Source organism: Tetrahymena thermophila (genome assembly GCF_000189635.1).
Source record: "Tetrahymena thermophila SB210 genomic scaffold scf_8254456, whole genome shotgun sequence".
Lineage (NCBI taxonomy): Eukaryota > Ciliophora > Oligohymenophorea > Hymenostomatida > Tetrahymenidae > Tetrahymena > Tetrahymena thermophila.
Genome location: NW_002476234.1, coordinates 42,273 through 58,563, shown reverse-complemented (window position 1 = coordinate 58,563; position 16,291 = coordinate 42,273). Strand labels below are relative to the sequence as shown.

General features: G+C 21.9%; 7 protein-coding genes across 7 annotated transcripts; 5 read left to right on the top strand and 2 right to left on the bottom strand. All coding sequences in view use genetic code 6, as the record gives it.

Annotated features, from left to right (window-relative positions):
- Positions 1-1,131: 1,131 nt before the first annotated feature.
- TTHERM_01179930 (CAAX protease self-immunity protein) lies at positions 1,132-2,726 on the bottom strand (the record flags this gene model as incomplete). Its single annotated transcript, XM_001030025.3, has 5 exons — positions 1,132-1,409; positions 1,629-1,694; positions 1,941-2,052; positions 2,111-2,188; positions 2,301-2,726. 5 exons carry the CDS (start codon positions 2,724-2,726, stop codon positions 1,132-1,134), a joined length of 960 nt encoding a protein of 319 aa, XP_001030025.3.
- A 1,367-nt stretch (positions 2,727-4,093) lies between these two features.
- TTHERM_01179920 (hypothetical protein) lies at positions 4,094-5,882 on the top strand (the record flags this gene model as incomplete). Its single annotated transcript, XM_001030024.3, has 2 exons — positions 4,094-5,223; positions 5,384-5,882. The coding sequence occupies 2 exons, from the start codon at positions 4,094-4,096 to the stop codon at positions 5,880-5,882; spliced, it is 1,629 nt and encodes a 542-aa protein (XP_001030024.1).
- A 486-nt stretch (positions 5,883-6,368) lies between these two features.
- On the top strand, positions 6,369-7,329 carry TTHERM_001179919 (GPI-GlcNAc transferase complex, PIG-H component; the record flags this gene model as incomplete). Its single annotated transcript, XM_012799569.1, has 3 exons — positions 6,369-6,810; positions 6,880-6,995; positions 7,168-7,329. The coding sequence occupies 3 exons, from the start codon at positions 6,369-6,371 to the stop codon at positions 7,327-7,329; spliced, it is 720 nt and encodes a 239-aa protein (XP_012655023.1).
- Positions 7,330-7,558: 229 nt separating this feature from the next.
- Positions 7,559-9,680, top strand: TTHERM_01179910 (zinc finger, C3HC4 type (RING finger) protein; the record flags this gene model as incomplete). The annotated part of the gene is made up of 2 exons (XM_001030023.2): positions 7,559-7,665; positions 7,721-9,680. 2 exons carry the CDS (start codon positions 7,559-7,561, stop codon positions 9,678-9,680), a joined length of 2,067 nt encoding a protein of 688 aa, XP_001030023.2.
- A 558-nt stretch (positions 9,681-10,238) lies between these two features.
- Positions 10,239-11,094, bottom strand: TTHERM_01179900 (hypothetical protein; the record flags this gene model as incomplete). The annotated part of the gene is made up of 3 exons (XM_001030022.1): positions 10,239-10,576; positions 10,676-10,792; positions 10,884-11,094. 3 exons carry the CDS (start codon positions 11,092-11,094, stop codon positions 10,239-10,241), a joined length of 666 nt encoding a protein of 221 aa, XP_001030022.1.
- A 396-nt stretch (positions 11,095-11,490) lies between these two features.
- On the top strand, positions 11,491-12,901 carry TTHERM_01179890 (hypothetical protein). The gene is made up of 5 exons (XM_001030021.3): positions 11,491-11,638; positions 11,697-11,831; positions 11,945-12,315; positions 12,380-12,521; positions 12,580-12,901. The coding sequence occupies exons 1-5, from the start codon at positions 11,525-11,527 to the stop codon at positions 12,814-12,816; spliced, it is 999 nt and encodes a 332-aa protein (XP_001030021.2). The 5' UTR covers positions 11,491-11,524; the 3' UTR covers positions 12,817-12,901.
- Positions 12,902-13,474: 573 nt separating this feature from the next.
- Positions 13,475-16,286, top strand: TTHERM_01179880 (UTP-glucose-1-phosphate uridylyltransferase; the record flags this gene model as incomplete). Its single annotated transcript, XM_001030020.2, has 10 exons — positions 13,475-13,613; positions 13,711-13,874; positions 13,961-14,132; positions 14,188-14,328; positions 14,483-14,628; positions 14,693-14,820; positions 14,889-15,079; positions 15,144-15,312; positions 15,367-15,629; positions 15,685-16,286. 10 exons carry the CDS (start codon positions 13,475-13,477, stop codon positions 16,284-16,286), a joined length of 2,115 nt encoding a protein of 704 aa, XP_001030020.2.
- Positions 16,287-16,291: the final 5 nt, after the last annotated feature.

The window sequence follows — 16,291 nt, the reverse complement described above, 5'->3', positions numbered from 1 at the left end:
AATAAATAAGTGAATGAATTATGGACATATGAGTTATTAATTTTGCAGTTGATTCCTTTATTTTATTATTGCTTTTAAAATAGCTAATCCTTGAAAAACTCAAAAAGTTAGTAATTTTTTTTACTTGAAATTCATAATAATTGATAAGTTTATCAAAAGACTATTTTATTATACTTAAATCTAATTAAATAAACATATTAACTTAAATTACATGCAAATCCTTTATTTTGATAATATCTTCATTAAATAATACAAAAAAACCCTTGTAATTTAAAATGTAAGAGTTTAAAGTATTTCAACCAAAAAATTTAATAGTATCAAAAATCTAAGATTACATTAAGACTAGTAATTAAAATATAAATTAAAATAATAAGCATATCAATTGATTTATGTTTAGAATTTCTGTATTAAGTATCAAATGTTTATCAAAAGACTATTTTATGATACTTAAATCTAATTAAATAAACATATTAACTTAAATTACATGCAAATCCTTTATTTTGATAATATCTTCATTAAATAATACAAAAAAACACTTGTAATTTAAAATGTAAGAGTTTAAAGTTTTTCAACCTAACTTTTAGTTTTTTTGCTAAAAAATTTGATAGTATCAAAAATCTAAGATTACACTAAGACTACCATTTCATAATAAAAAGAGTAATTAAATTATAAATTAAAATAATAAGCATATTTATTTATTTATGCTTATGATATCTGAATTAAATATCAAAAAGTAAAATAATTAATAAAAATAAAAAAGAACTTTAATATAAATTTAAAATTGTAGTATTGATAGGATGAAGATAAACTTGTGTAATGAGGCAAAAACAACACAGAAATAAAATAAATGAAAATTACATGGTTTATTTAATTGTTAAATATATGCAAATAAAATTAGTTTTATTTATTTTATTATTTAATTAACTAGGTTATTTATTTGTTTATTTTATAAAAAGACAAAGATATCTATCTATCAATCAATTAGTTTATTTAATTATAAATAATTTATCTATTTTTTAAATTTAATTTAAAATATTTATCACATTTTTTAGTTTGGTGTTTAGTTATGTATCAATTACTTGATCGATTAAAAAATTATTTTACTTATTTCATTCTATAAGAAGAGCACATTCAATAATAAAACCAGCAACTCCTCCTGCATAAAATAATAGTATTTCTAAAATATTCATTTTTTAGGAAAATATTTATTTGATAATAAAAATACTTTGTTTAATTTTTACTTTTTGTAATTGGATCATCTTACTTCAATCTAAACAGTTCAACAACGTTTGGTATTCCCATGAACTTGCAATATCCGTGAATAATAAAACAAGAGCCAATAGCTTATATTTTTGTAAAAAGAAAGGCCATATATGCACCAAAAATAAATGTCACAATAACTTGAATAACTAATTATTTAAAAAAATAGCTAGCTAATGATATTAAATTTCAAATCAATCAATCAATTAATCAATCAATCAATCATCTTTTAAAATTAATGAATGAATCGAAAATTAAAGACTTAGTGCGTCAGACTTGGCGCACTATTAGATATACTTACTTTTATAAAAAATTAAATATAGTTTATTTTCCACTAACCAAACTCATCTTTAATTTAATAATTTTACCTATTGCAAGTACAGCCTTCTAAGGTTCTAATCTCTTCTTGAATCTTTTATAGTTATGGAGATGAACTATTATTTATTAAATTGCAGTTAATATTTCAATCGAAACGTTTTTTAACTAACTAACTAACATGCTTTTGTTAGCTAAATATATGTAAGTAATGATGAATTCAAAATAAAAAATACAATTGTATTTGTAAGATACACTTAACTAAATATATCTAGATTTTATTTTGTAAAACGTAAAAATAAAAAGCCTAATTTTTAATGCATTTGGAAGGAAGAATAACTATTGTAATTGATAAATAAATTTACCTAAAGCATAGATAACGCCAGAAACAAATACAAATATCATATTGTTGTTAAAATCTTTATTAATTAGGTTATTTATTAAGTTTCTAAACACCCATTCTTCAATTACAGGTCCCTTTTTTAAAATAAACGACATAAGCTACACATTTAATTCTAAAATAAAATAAATCTACCATTACTAATCTCTTGAATTCATCCCATCTAAACCTATTAAAATCCATATCTTTAAATTTTATTTTGATTTTAGAGCTCTATGTTTGATAAAAAAAAGCTTGAATATTAATATCATAGACATTTATAATATATTTTTAAATAATCTGCATATTGTCTAGCTATTTTAACTTAAAAAAGACTCATTATTACCATGTAGTCTTGGTAGAACGGTCCAACAAATACTGTAAAATTTAAAATCATTGCATGAATTGTAGTCTTAAAAGCCTAGTACCCGATTGGGAAATTAAAACATTCAGTTAACGTTTAATTTTTGCATTTATAATTGTAGTTATGCCATGACAAAAGAATGCAGGCAGATGTTACTAATAAAATTCTTAATTGCATTTTATGTTAATTTCTGACAAATTGATCCTCTTTAGTTTATTATATCTAAGCTGCAGAGAGACTTTGAATTTTCTGGTTCCGCTTTGTCGTAGGTAAAATATCTATTATTTTAAGTAATTACATCCATTATCTATATGTTTAATCTATTCTAACTATATTTAGATATGAATACATTTCAATTTCTTTTCTAACTGCATAGCGATCAAGAATATCCCTGAGTATACTACACATAATATAAGATCTATAATTTCCATTCTTTTTTGTTCTTAGTCACGTCTGGCTTCCTTTGCTTTTGTGGCTATTATTTATTTCTTATTCTGAAAAATACTTTTTGCTTGCTAATAAGTCCTTATAAATACTATATATATATGTTATTATTGCTTTGTTAATATTTACAAAAATTTAGCTTATTTTTCTTAAAAGAAAGAAATTTAATTTACAAAACAAAAGAATTTTATTGATTTTTTTTGTATTCTCTTGTGTAGCTTAATAATATTATTATAAATATATATGTATCTTTTTTATTATTTAATCAAAATTAAAATTACAAACTTATTCATTCAAACAACTCTTTCAGACTACTCTTCCAACAATTAAAAATTTGATTTCCAAAATAGCTGTTTTTAACATTTACAAAGCTATTTTATCTTATACAATAAATATTTGTTAAAAATCCAAGTTTTTATATGAATTTTAATTTTAAATAAATAATAAAATATCATTCTCTTTTCTATTATTGTTTATTATATTACTTTAAAAAAATTAATTTTAAATAAAATGAATATTTCTAATGTTAATTTTATGTTTTATTTAAATTAATAATAAATATTCTCTTAGTTAGTCTTTTCAAAATATATTTTATTAATAATAAATAGCTCTTTGACATAATTTTAATAACGAAGTGATTGCTTTAAGTTATTTTTTTAAGATTTAAGGTTTTTTTAAATTTTACTATGCAAAAAGATGAATGATATTTAAATGATTTAGGAGACATTAACTAATTTATAAAAACACATTAAAGAGATAATTTAGGAGATAAAAATTTAAACAGAAATTTGTCAATTTTAAGATTTTCACTTTGTCAAAGAGTAGAATCAAAAAATTAATTTCTTGTATTGGCACTGTTTTATTTTTTATTTTTTTTAATAAACTTAAAAAAATTATTTGTTAAATAAATCAAATATTTTAAATATAAAAGGAAACATGTAGGAAATCTATTTCATTCGGAATATTATTAACTGAAGGTTTATTATGACAATTTTATTAATCATTGCAAAACAACTTTTCATTTTAAAAGAAAATCAAACATACCAAATCTAATTCAATACAATACAATAAAAGTGCTTTTGAAAAACCCATTTTCAATCTATTTTTGTTTGATGAATTTCTATAGGTTGCAAATATTGTATATTCTAAAATTTACAAAAATTTGATTCCTATCTCGATTTTTTTGATTAGGTAGTCATAGAAATCACTAAAAAGCTGAGATTTTGATTAATTTAATTAGTAATAAGAAGAAAAATAAATTATAGCAGCTATTTTTGATCTAAGAAACACAACTTTCCAAATCAAACAAAAGAATACAACTTTGAACTAAAATGTCTTCGTCAATAAGGTGTCAGTAATATCCTTATCAAAATTCTTAGCTTGACGATTTTATTGATCATGAAATCATGCAAAATAAATGCGAAGACTCATTTTTTAATGGTCATGATGATAATTTATGTGGATCAGCCCTTGAAACTCCTACTCCAAACCCTGATTATTGTGAATAACTTGATTTTTTTGATCATAATTAACAGCAATATTTATAGCATTCAAACTAGTAAGGTATTCAAAGCTAATTTTAAACCATGCCATATTCAAACAACATAAAACTGTATGGATATGAGCAATAATTTCAAAACTAATCCAATTTACATTTGATGCAATACAACTAAGCTGATTCGTTTATAAAATCTGATTAAATTTAAGCTAAAAGCTAGATAGATGATTATTCAGAGCATTAAAAGTACTCAGATTAATCTACAGATGCTTAAATTTAGTCATAACAAGATAAGATTGACACTAATTAGAAAGAAAAAGTAAAAACTGGAAACCAGAGTACATTTTTAAATAAATTGATAGATTAACTGTTCTAAAATGTTGATATCCCAGAAGATCAAATATCACAATTAAATGACGAAGAAAGAGCAATATTCTAAAGCATGAAAAGCTAATGCTAATCTTAGCAAGAATCAATCACTCCTAATCCTGCATTCATGAAGTTAGATAAAGAAGATATTAGCAACCAAGAAAATTTCTCTGAAGATTTACTTAATTTGGACATGGAAATTGAATAAAATAAGAGCTAATTTGCTTCATTTTAGCTGCAAAGTGATTAGCCTATTTAGTACAATGTTTTTGAAAATAATTATCATCAAAATTTACCTAATTAAAAGGCTATTTCCTAAAAAAAATAAAAACAAAATAGTTTTAAATCTAACCAAGCTTGCTCTCACTCAAATAGCTAAAAAAATAAAAAGAAGCAAAAAAGAGTAGAAGAAATGCAAAAAATGATTTTTAAAAAGTCTTTCAAATATGTTGAAAATCAATATTTCCGCGAACGTATTAACAAATCCAGAATTTCAAGTAAGGATAAAGATAATCTGAAGTTTTATGAAGATTATTTTGGAAAAACTGCCCAAGAGCATTAAATCCCACTCAAAAACTTCTATCATCCTTAAAAGTAATTCAAATTTTATTTTAATTTTGAAAAAATCATTTTATATTTGTTAAAATTAATTAAAATTGATCATTAAAAAATAAATTATTTTGAAAATATTCAATCCAATAATTATTTTGTTTACTCATATATTTTATAATTTAAATAAACTTTTTAAATGAAGATAAATCAAAAAAGGATAAAAAACTAAAGAAAATACTCCTGGATAGAAAAGTTTCAATCAAGCATACATTTCATTGATCTTAAAGTCGGACAGCTTTAGAAAGAAAGTTTAGTACTATATTGATAACCTGATACTAGAGTAAATATAGTAGGAAAGAAAGAGCAAAATTGCTAAAGTGATAGCTAATCTAAAGAAAAAGTATTAACAAATCGAAAAAGAACTTCAAAAAAAAAACAATTCTATTGCCCCATTCAAATTATAGACAACACCTTAATCTGATATTTCTTATTACTGGGAGTCAACTAAAGAAAGCGAAGATAACTAGCCAGATGAAGTAAAGGCGTAAATAAAATCTGAAAATTTCAAAAACATTGTTTCATAGTTAGAAGACTGTATCCAAACCAATTCAAAAATAAAATTGCCTTGGACAAATATTTAAATTTAACAAGCAATTTAATTGGCTCAGCGCACAATCATTTAAGCAGATGAGGATTGTTGAATTAAAAAATAGCTTATCTCAAAAATAATTATTTGTATTTAGCAAAATAAAAAATTATTATATTTGAAACATTGACTCATTAGCTTTATTATCAATAATAAGCAAACTAAAAAATCAATTGATAATTTGCAATAGTGTAAATGAAATTATAAGCAAACACATAAATTTTAGAAGACAATTAGCTAGCTCTACACCTAAGAAAATCCTATATTAAAAATTCATTATATATTAAAAAATCAAAAAAAAAAGGTGGTTTATTTGAAAAATTTATAAATATAATTAGAATATTATTTGACTTAAGCTGCTTTAAATAGCTTATAAAGATTTATATAAATAGTATATTAATATATATAAAGAAATATATAAATATTATTTTCATCATAAACTATGTGGAAATTAAAAAAAATAATCTTTTCATATTTAAATATTTATCAACAAATACATTTATAAAGAATGAATGAATAAATAAATAAATCAATGTTTTTTATGCATTTATTAAATTTAATATTTTTAAATATAATTTACAGATTTTATAAGAATTTAAAAGGAGAAGTTTATTATTTTAGTGAATTTTAATCAAAGAAAGTATCTTTTAAATATATTAAAATGAAAGAGAAAAAGGAAGTAAGAAAGTAGATGCCTAAGGATGATTCTGAAAAGAAAGAATTTTAAGGATAATACAGGATTAAAATATATTAAAAAAAAGGAATTCTCACCAAATTTACAGTTTATAATAACATATCAAGTTCTTTTAATTTATTTTGGGTTTCATTGAATATTTTACTAGTTTGTGGTTTTTTTTTGAAAGAAGGAACTTTAAATATTTAGATTATTTTATCAAAGACATTTAACTGCATTGCTTTTCTAATCATCATTGTTGCAATCAATTTAATTTCACTAAATTATAATGGAAATAAACTAAAAAAAGGTATTTTAATCTTTATATTTTAAGAAAAATTATCTGCATTCTTAAACATTATCTATTTATTATGATTAGAAAGTCTAATAATAACGAAGAATGTTGGAGTTTTAATTGAAAAGAAGATGATTAATGGAAAATCTAACACTTAGTTCTTCTGTATATAAAATATGAGAGATCTAATTATGAATGAAGTAATTATTTTTTATTTTAAATAAAAAGTTTTATTTTAAGAAGCAATCAGTAGTTATTTAGTTTGTTTTTTGCTTTTTAAGTCAATATAAAATCAAAATAATCTTAAGAAAGCAAAATTATCTTTTTTTTACATGAAAAATTATATAAATTGAATTAATTTTTGTTATAAAGGGTATGACACCATATGATGTTAGATATTATCTTGTTTTGATAGCTAAGGATGAGAATCATTTGATTTAGTTATTTTCAAGCTTTAATCTTCGCTTAGCCGATCTACTTAAAATATATTATCCAGCTAGAATGGCATTATTAAGTGATATTTAGAAAAAATGAATGATTTAAATTTTGAAAATAAAATAAATTAATAAATAGTTTTTATCTTTAAATATTCATTAGTATTGTATGTATGTATTTATTTATATTCTAACTTAAAATATGAAAGTAAATTAAAGCTTAAAGTTCTATATAATTAATATTAATTTATGCTTTAAAAAAATTTTAATTGTCAAAAAATTTTATAAAAAAATAGGATTGATTTGTCTGTCTTAAATTATAATTAGAAATGAAAAAATTTATTAGAAATTTTAAGGATCAGTAAAATATAAATAAACACTTATTTTGTTCTATATGCCATGAAGTATTTAGGAGACCTGTAATTATAGCTTGTGGGTAACAAAATATATATCTAATTAGAATAAAAGGTTTAAACTTTATTTAATATTAGGCATACATTTTGCAAGCATTGCATACAATTATGGAAAGTAAATCATAAATTTTGTCCTAACTGTAGATAGACTATTTAGAAAAAAGATAATTTACTTAAAAATTTAATTCCTCAGCAGATAATTGATGAATTAGATATGAACTGCGCTTCTGAAGAGTGTAAATGGACAGGAAAATTGTAAGATCTAGAAAAACATTACAGCTAATGCTAATTTTTCTAAAAAATTAAATAATCAGAAACTAATCCAGACACAACTAAAGCTATCACTATAGAAGAAGAGCTTTCTGCTGCAGATGGAAGTGATGTTGAAATTGTAGAAGTAAAAAATTTAAAATCAAGCTCAAAAGTTTAGCAAGGAATTTAGAATTAAAATTCTAAAATAGGTATATAAAAAGTGATTGCTAAGCCAAAGTAAAAAAGCCTTCTAAATAAAATGTAAGCATAAAGAAAATCTTTTAATAATTACAGAATAAAATCTTAATCTGTTTCTTCTTCATAATTGGAATCAGAATCTGAAAATAAATCTAATTCTAGTGATGAGCATGAAGACTCATTTTCAGATTTTTAAAAATATGAGAAGCATTAATAAGAAAATGATTAAGGAGTTATGGAGGAAGAGTAAGATGAAATAAATTTAATTAAAGATGTAAGAAAAAAAGTGATTAAAATTTCATATGAAAAGTAAGAAGTCCCTAAAAGTAAATTATCAAATAATATAGAACAAAGTATGGAAATAGAAATGCAATAAAAAGAAATTTAAGCCCTATAGGATAAACCTCTCAATTTATCAGATGATGAAGATGAAAATAGTATAAAAGATATTGAAGACATTTTCAGCAAAATTTAAGAGAGGAATAAAAAACAATCTGATGAAATTATTTAAAACTAAAAGAAAGATAATTTTGATAATAATTTAGATAAAAATTTTCATGAATCTCTAAATGATTAAATCAGTCATAATTAAATCAATCCTTAAAATTTATATGATAATTTAAAATAAAATATTTAGCTCGATGACATGGAAAAATGTTATTCGTCATACTTACAAAAATTTTCATCCTCAAAGTAAGATAAAGATAAAAATGATTAAGATAATTTAAATAGTGATTATAAACATAAATAATAAGAAGAGAATATGATTATTGATAACCCTGTAATTCCATTTTCGTGTGTATCTCCAAATAACTCTAATAAAAATTAGCATGACGATGAAGATGGCAATTTAATAAAAAGTGTTGATTTAAAATAACCAGTTTAATAATCTTAAAATTATCTAAAATCTAGTAGTAAAAATATATAAGAAGATTAGAATTTAAATGTAAATTAGTTTAGCCCTTAAAAGTTTCAAGAAGAATAGTTATTGCTTTAAAATTCTAATAATAAATTAAACCCAGATTAAAAAGATTAAAGCTTAGAAATTTAAAATGACCATAGTGCTCTAAAATAAAATGAATAAATAGAAAATATAGAGTAGGGTAATTAAGACGGATAGCAAATAAGTTCTGAATAATCAAAATAGCAAGAAAAATAATAAGAACCAATTCAAATAGATAATTAACTCAATAATGGATCAAACCTAAATCAAAATAATAACAATAGCGATTTGGAATAAAATAAAATCTTTTAGGAGAAATAAGTTGATGTTGTAAATAAAGAAATAGAATAACAACAAGAATACTAAAATGGAAATTTAGAAAATGATGATGAAGAAGAAGAAGAAAGTAAATGTAATAGAGTTGGAAAAATTTAGTAATAGGAAATGAATTATCAGCTTCAAAATGTAGATTACAAGTAATATGCAGGATAAAAAGTGATTAACGAATAAAATCATTTAATTTAAGAAAAAAACGAACAAAGTGCTTAAAAGATGAAAGAAAATTAGAATAATAAATAGGAAGGAGAATAATAAAAAAAGAAAAATCCAATAATCGATATCCTATTTGGCTTTTGGAAAAACTGAAATATAAGAAACAATCAAATATAAGCTAAAACTAATTTTTAAGTGAATTAATGAAAAAACAATAAAATATAAAAAACAATTTAAAAATATCAAACAAACAAAACCAAAAAAATATATTCAATTAATAATTTAACTTTTGATATTTATTAATTCTTTATAATATTTATTTAAAATTTCAGAGTAACTTTATTTTTTATTAAGAATTAAGATTCGAATAAATATTTAAATTAATATTTTTATTTATATTTATAAACAATTAAAATGAATTTATTATAAAAAAAAATCAATTAATATTAAACAAAAATCTAAATTTTCTAACTTGCAATAAATAATATTTGATTATTATTTGATTTGAAAAAATATTCACAAATTACCTTAAATATATTTATTTATTATGTTATATTATTAAAGGGAATATTTAATAAGTATAATATAATTTTTTAAATGAGTATTTGTATGAATTTTTAAAAGAAATAGAAGTAAAGGAGACATTTTTTATTTATTTTCCAACATTTGATATCAATAAAAGTTTTATTTATATTTTAAAGTATACAAAGCTCAATTTTAAGATGATTTAGTTTAATATTTTGTAGATAGAATTGTCCTATTAGGACCTGTTATAGTTTTTAATTCTGTTTCCCAAGTAGAGTGTTTATCATATCCAAAATTGTTAGCTTATTTAGAATTAGTTAATTTGAAAGGTTCTTTTCTTCTATTTTAAAATGTTTCAGTTCTTTCATCGATTGGTAATTTTCCATATTTAGATGGCCTCATCTTAAACTCTTAATATTTCAAAGAGAAATCATCTAAATATTTTTAAAATTTTTCAGGTAAGTGATCTTTCGATGCTTCACCAAAATTAGATCCATGAACTGGAACTTTGAAACCTCTATAGCCTTTATAATTATTAATCAAAAACAAATTATAAAAAATAATATTAAATATAAATTAGCGAATATGAAATAAATTAATAAGATTAAGTAATTTTTATAAACCTTTTGGATATTTATATGATCTTTCAGCCAAATTTATACGGTCATACTACCAAGTATTTAAAACATTAGCTTTCAAAACAGGCACATGACTAAACTCATCATTTATATATCCGGGACCTATCAATGTTACATTCAAGAATAATTTTTAATAATTGTATTTTTTTTACTAATTTAATGGATAAATAGAATAAATATAATTAAAAAGTACTTTTCCATGAATTTTTAAAATTTTATTTCATTTCCTCAAATATTTGCTCTTTAGGTTTCACTTTAGGTAGCATTTATTCTAGTTCTTTTGGAGTTAGGCGTTGCTTTTTTTTATTTTCGACATATTTAATACTATCAAATTCTTATTTAGCTGCTTCTTTATTCTTAGCTAGAATTTCATTTACTTAATCTCTAGAATAGTATTGTATCATTTTATTTTAATATTTATAATTTCCTTTTAGTGTAATTCACTGAATTGCTATAGTGTTTGATTATCTATGCTAAAATAATATCTTAATAATACTTTTTTACTTCTTAATTTTTTGAGTTTACAAGTAATAATTTAATTAGAAAAAATTTATGATAACTTTTTAATTAATAGCGAATAAATGATGAATTTTTTATATAGGAACTCTTGGTTAAGTTACCTTGATGAAATACATCTAATTCTACTACTTTTTCACCTTTTAAATCAAATGGATGAGATAAGCTGAAATATTTAAATTTTTGAACATTTTTAACAGACTTTTGGTCTTTATTTATTTATAATTGATGAAAAAAATAATATCATTTTTTTTATAATCGTTTGATTAAATTAAAGATACATTTTAATTTAATATTTATAAAATTTTTTCGCTAATAATGATTTACTGTCATTTGTATAATTAATAAAAAAGATTTACAAATTATCAAAATTAATTAAGTTAAAATTAAAGAAAAATAAATAACCAATAAATGGCTGAATAAACTCAAAAAGTAAAGATTAAAACAATTTCTACAGCATTTTAAGTAAAGTTTCATTTTTTATTAACAGATAGCTTTGCAACTTGCTTAGGCATTAGCAAATATAACCGATGGTGCACCATTTGTTATGTAAAAAGTAGAAATTTAGTAAGATATTAATGTTATCTAGAATAAGGGATAGTAGGATATAAATTCTTTGATTAAGGTAATTTACAAAAAAAGAAAATTTGACTTTTAGTATTATTTTAAAATACATAAAGCTTTCATGCTTATTTAGCAAGCATTCAATTTAACTAAAAAATGTTTTATTTTTATTAGGAATTAAGTGACATTAATAGGCTTTTAAAAGCTAACTCTGTTAATAAAAAAATACAGAATGGATTTACAATTTGCAAAAGTATAATATAACTTGATTTCGAAATTGGCTAAGAAGCACTTTATGAGCATATAAATTTATTAGACAATAAAGCAAAAGGCGATTTGATTGCTCTAATTGTCGCATAAAAGCAAAAAGATTTATCTGAAAAATCAATTGTCTACTTATTGAATATAGTTTTAAATGAATTTAATAGCCTTAGTTTTACTTCTGATGAAAAAAGCTTAAATAGCAATTTCGTAAATTAAATAATTGCTAAGGAAGAAATAAAGGCCTCATTTGGTTTAGCTACTGCTTTTATTACTACCTCTATGTATTTTATTTTATTTAAAGTAAATATTATGTTTAATAGCTATTCAATTTATTGAATAAAATAGAACTAAGAGCAATTTAATTAAAGAGCTTAGAAAAAACCCTATAAAAGAAATGGTTAAATTTTTAGAAGTTATTCTTATTCTTTTATAAAACGCCGCTATATTACCTGTTTAGGAAGATAAATATGTTCCATCATTTGAGCAAGTAAACAAAAATATTATTAAGTTTTTTAGAATCATTTTAATTATTATATTTTATCTAGTTGTGTGAATGGGTAGATGTTTTGATCGATGCTTACTATTTAAACTTTTGCTTAAAGGAAAGTTGGAAAGATTTATTAGAAAAAATAGATGCTGAAATAGAATCAAGATCCTTTTTATACGAATAAAGCAAATAATTTGCCGAAAGTATTAGCACATACTAAAAATGCTACGATAATATATAAAAATCTATTAATAAAGTAGAATCTCAATTTTATGTCAAATCTATTTATCTATGATTTAGTTAATTAATAAGTTTATTTATGTTGCATATAAAAAAAATCTTAACTACTTAGCATAATCTATCACAAATTAAAATTTATTCTACTTTCAATCATTTACTTTAGTTATAAATATTTTTGTTTAAAATAAATAAATAACATTGCAAACAATAAGTATTTTCATACAAGTCAACAATTTTTGGAAATATAAATAAATAAATAAAATATTCAGAAATTTTTTAAATTTATTTATGATTTTGTCGATTTTATAGCGAAATATTAATTTTCGTAAAAGATTTTTAGTTTTTTATAGGAAATAATTTTTTAAGTATATCAGGTTGTTCATCTTTAAGTTCTATGTTAAAAGAAAGTAAGAAAATTTTAACTGAATACTTTAATTGGTAAATATTAAGAGCTTTGGTAAAAAGAGAAAAAGATATGTAAAATAGTTTTAAATTATGTTATATTTAAGATATATATAGGTCTTAATTCAATCTTAATTCATGTTTTTGATAAGTTTCCCAACAACAATTTTTTTCAAAGCAAAAAATTAATTATAATTTTGTTAATACAAAAAAATTTAATTGAAATTGTTAAAAATTATATAAGCAAATTTAGTTAGTTAAAAAATAAGATAGTATTAGCCATAAATAACTAAGTAAGTAAATAACAAATCATGGGATAGAATATATGTGGTGCCATGAATGGATAAAATTAGTAGTAAATTTCTAATATGCAAGAAATAAGTGAATTAGATTTTAATAGAAACTCTACTTATAAGAAACTTGAGCAGTATTCGTATACAGTTTGCAAAGGTATATCCATGTTATTTTAATCTATCGCAATATAATATTTTACTTGCTTTTATGTTAATAAAGTAGAATTAACTTATTTTTTAAACAAAATATGCAGAAAAAGATATTTCGCCAGTCTTTAATATTATGATCCAACGGCTTCTTTCTATGGGTTAGTATGATTTGTTTAACCACATTAGCAAATTATCTACATAAGAATAAAAAAATGAGTATTTGAGATATTTAGATTCAATAAGTCATGAAATGGAAGTTGTAGATTCAGTAAAAAATTAAAAATTAATTAATATTAAGCTTACAAATAAATAAAAGTCTAATTCGTAAAATATATTTTTGAAAATACAAATTAGCTCTACCATCACTTCATTAAGTAGTCTAATTAATTGGCAGAAGAAATTAATGATGATTTAGATATAGATGTAATTAAGCATGTGGATAATGTTTTAAATATTGAAGATATTCCATATGGAGACTATGAAAGATTATATAGCACTGGTTTAAAATTAATTAGATAAAAATAAGGTAATTTATTTTCATGATATAAATAAAGCATAGCATATTTAATTTATTTAAATAGTTGCTTTAGTGATTATGGCAGGTGGAAGAAATCTTAGATATGATAAAGATCTCGTTAAAAGCTCAACTGATATAGGATTACCATCTTCATAGTGCATAATGGAATTAATTGGAAGAAAGTTGTGGACACTTAAGGAAATAGGTAATCAAATAGTTTGAATTATTTTGAAATTTGGGATTCAAAATTTGAAAATTCAATTTTAGTAAAAAAAAAGTAATCTATGTAATAGAAAATAAATAGCTAATTTATAATCAAATTTTAAAGTTAAAAAATCCTATTTGTTTTTTATAAAAAGCCTTTGCAAACTCAGCTAACCAACAATCATCTTCATTTTAGATTTATATAGTAGTAAACTATTAGAATAGCTCTTTAATTAAAAATATATGGCAGAAAAGTAATTATTTTGGCTTTAATGAGTATGATGTTACCTTTATATTTTAAGTAAAGTTTAATAACTATTTATTTAATAAGATTTTAATGTTACTTTCAATCAATCAACTAAAAGAATTCTTACCCTATCACTGACATGCAAGGAAAGTTAATTTTAAAAAATGATACTTAGTGCCATTTATTTCCCTGTGGTACAGGCGACGTTGTTCTCTAGCTCATTCATAATAGGCATTTAAATAAATTGTATAATAATTTATTAATAAAATTTAAAATATGTTATGATATTTATTTATGTAACTAATTATCAATAGAGTTGAAAAAGGATATAGATATATTCATTTTATTGGTGTTGAAAACCTCTTAGTAAAACCTTTAGATCCCTTATTCATTGGTATTGCTAGTGAAAATAGGAAAGCTATTAATTAGAAAATTGTATAAGTAGACAGGAACGAATCTGAGTTTTATAGAATCGCAAATATCAATGGTAGAGCTTCTTTACTAGGTATTTATTTATTAGCTTACTTACCTAATATGCCTTTGATTAAATAAAATTTTATCAAAAATAGAATTTGACTCTATTAAAAAGCTGTTAAAGCAAAAAATGGTCAATAATAAATCACAAATACCTAAGGATATAGATGATGCTCCTGCTTTTTTGTTTAACACATTAATTTCTATTAATTTTTTGGTAGAGTTTTCACATAGAGTAGATTTAAAATAGGCGTTTGAGTCTAAGTATTTTTATTTTTTATATATCTTCAAAATAAAATTTTATATACTTAAATCAAGATTTAGAGTCATGAAAAGGTGTTTACAGTTAACACAAGAAACACCCTAAGAAAATTTAGTTTAATAGCAAAATGGAGAAAATAACATTCTTATATTTGAGAAGTAAATTGGAGATATTATTGAATTAACTGATGATATAAATTTCGTAATGGTGCACGAAGCAGAGGAGTTTGCACCCATAATCTTTAATAAAGGTGTATATTCTCCTTAAGATGCAATATAAAAACTTTCTAATTTACATAAAAGATGGCTAAAATTTGAAAGTAAAAGTTTTAATCATTTATTTTTAAATTATAATTTAACAAACATATTTATTAGTTAACGAAACAAGAGAAAGTGATATAATAGAAGTTTGTCCTTAAATTTCATATGCTGGAGAAGGTCTTGATATTTGTGCTGAGTATTTAAGACACAACTGGTAGAATTAATAGTTTCCTCTTTATATAAACTTCAAAAAGGCAATTTAATTTGAAACAACATAAAATAATGAAAATCACCATGCAGTAAATAACAGCCATTTTAATCACTCAATTTAATTTTAAAATGAAGACAAAAAATACGATAACCCTTCCTTATACCACTCAATAGATGGTCATGCAATGAATGGTGCTGATTAATCATTTACTTAACGCAAAGAAATTGACCTGATATATAAATCATACAATAATTTAGGGAGTGGAAACTCAAATATGTAAATACCGATTTCTTAAAAAAACATATAAAACTAAATCATTTTAGAAGAACCTTATAAAATTAATGGAAATCCTATGATACGTAGTAGCAATAACGCTAATTAAAATTTAAATAACCACAATGGTAAACACAGAAAGTTCTCTCTCAACGACAATAAATATTTAGATTAAAATAATGGATTTTAAGATAACAAAGTTGTCAAGCCTACAAATTAAATAAAAATATGAAAAGA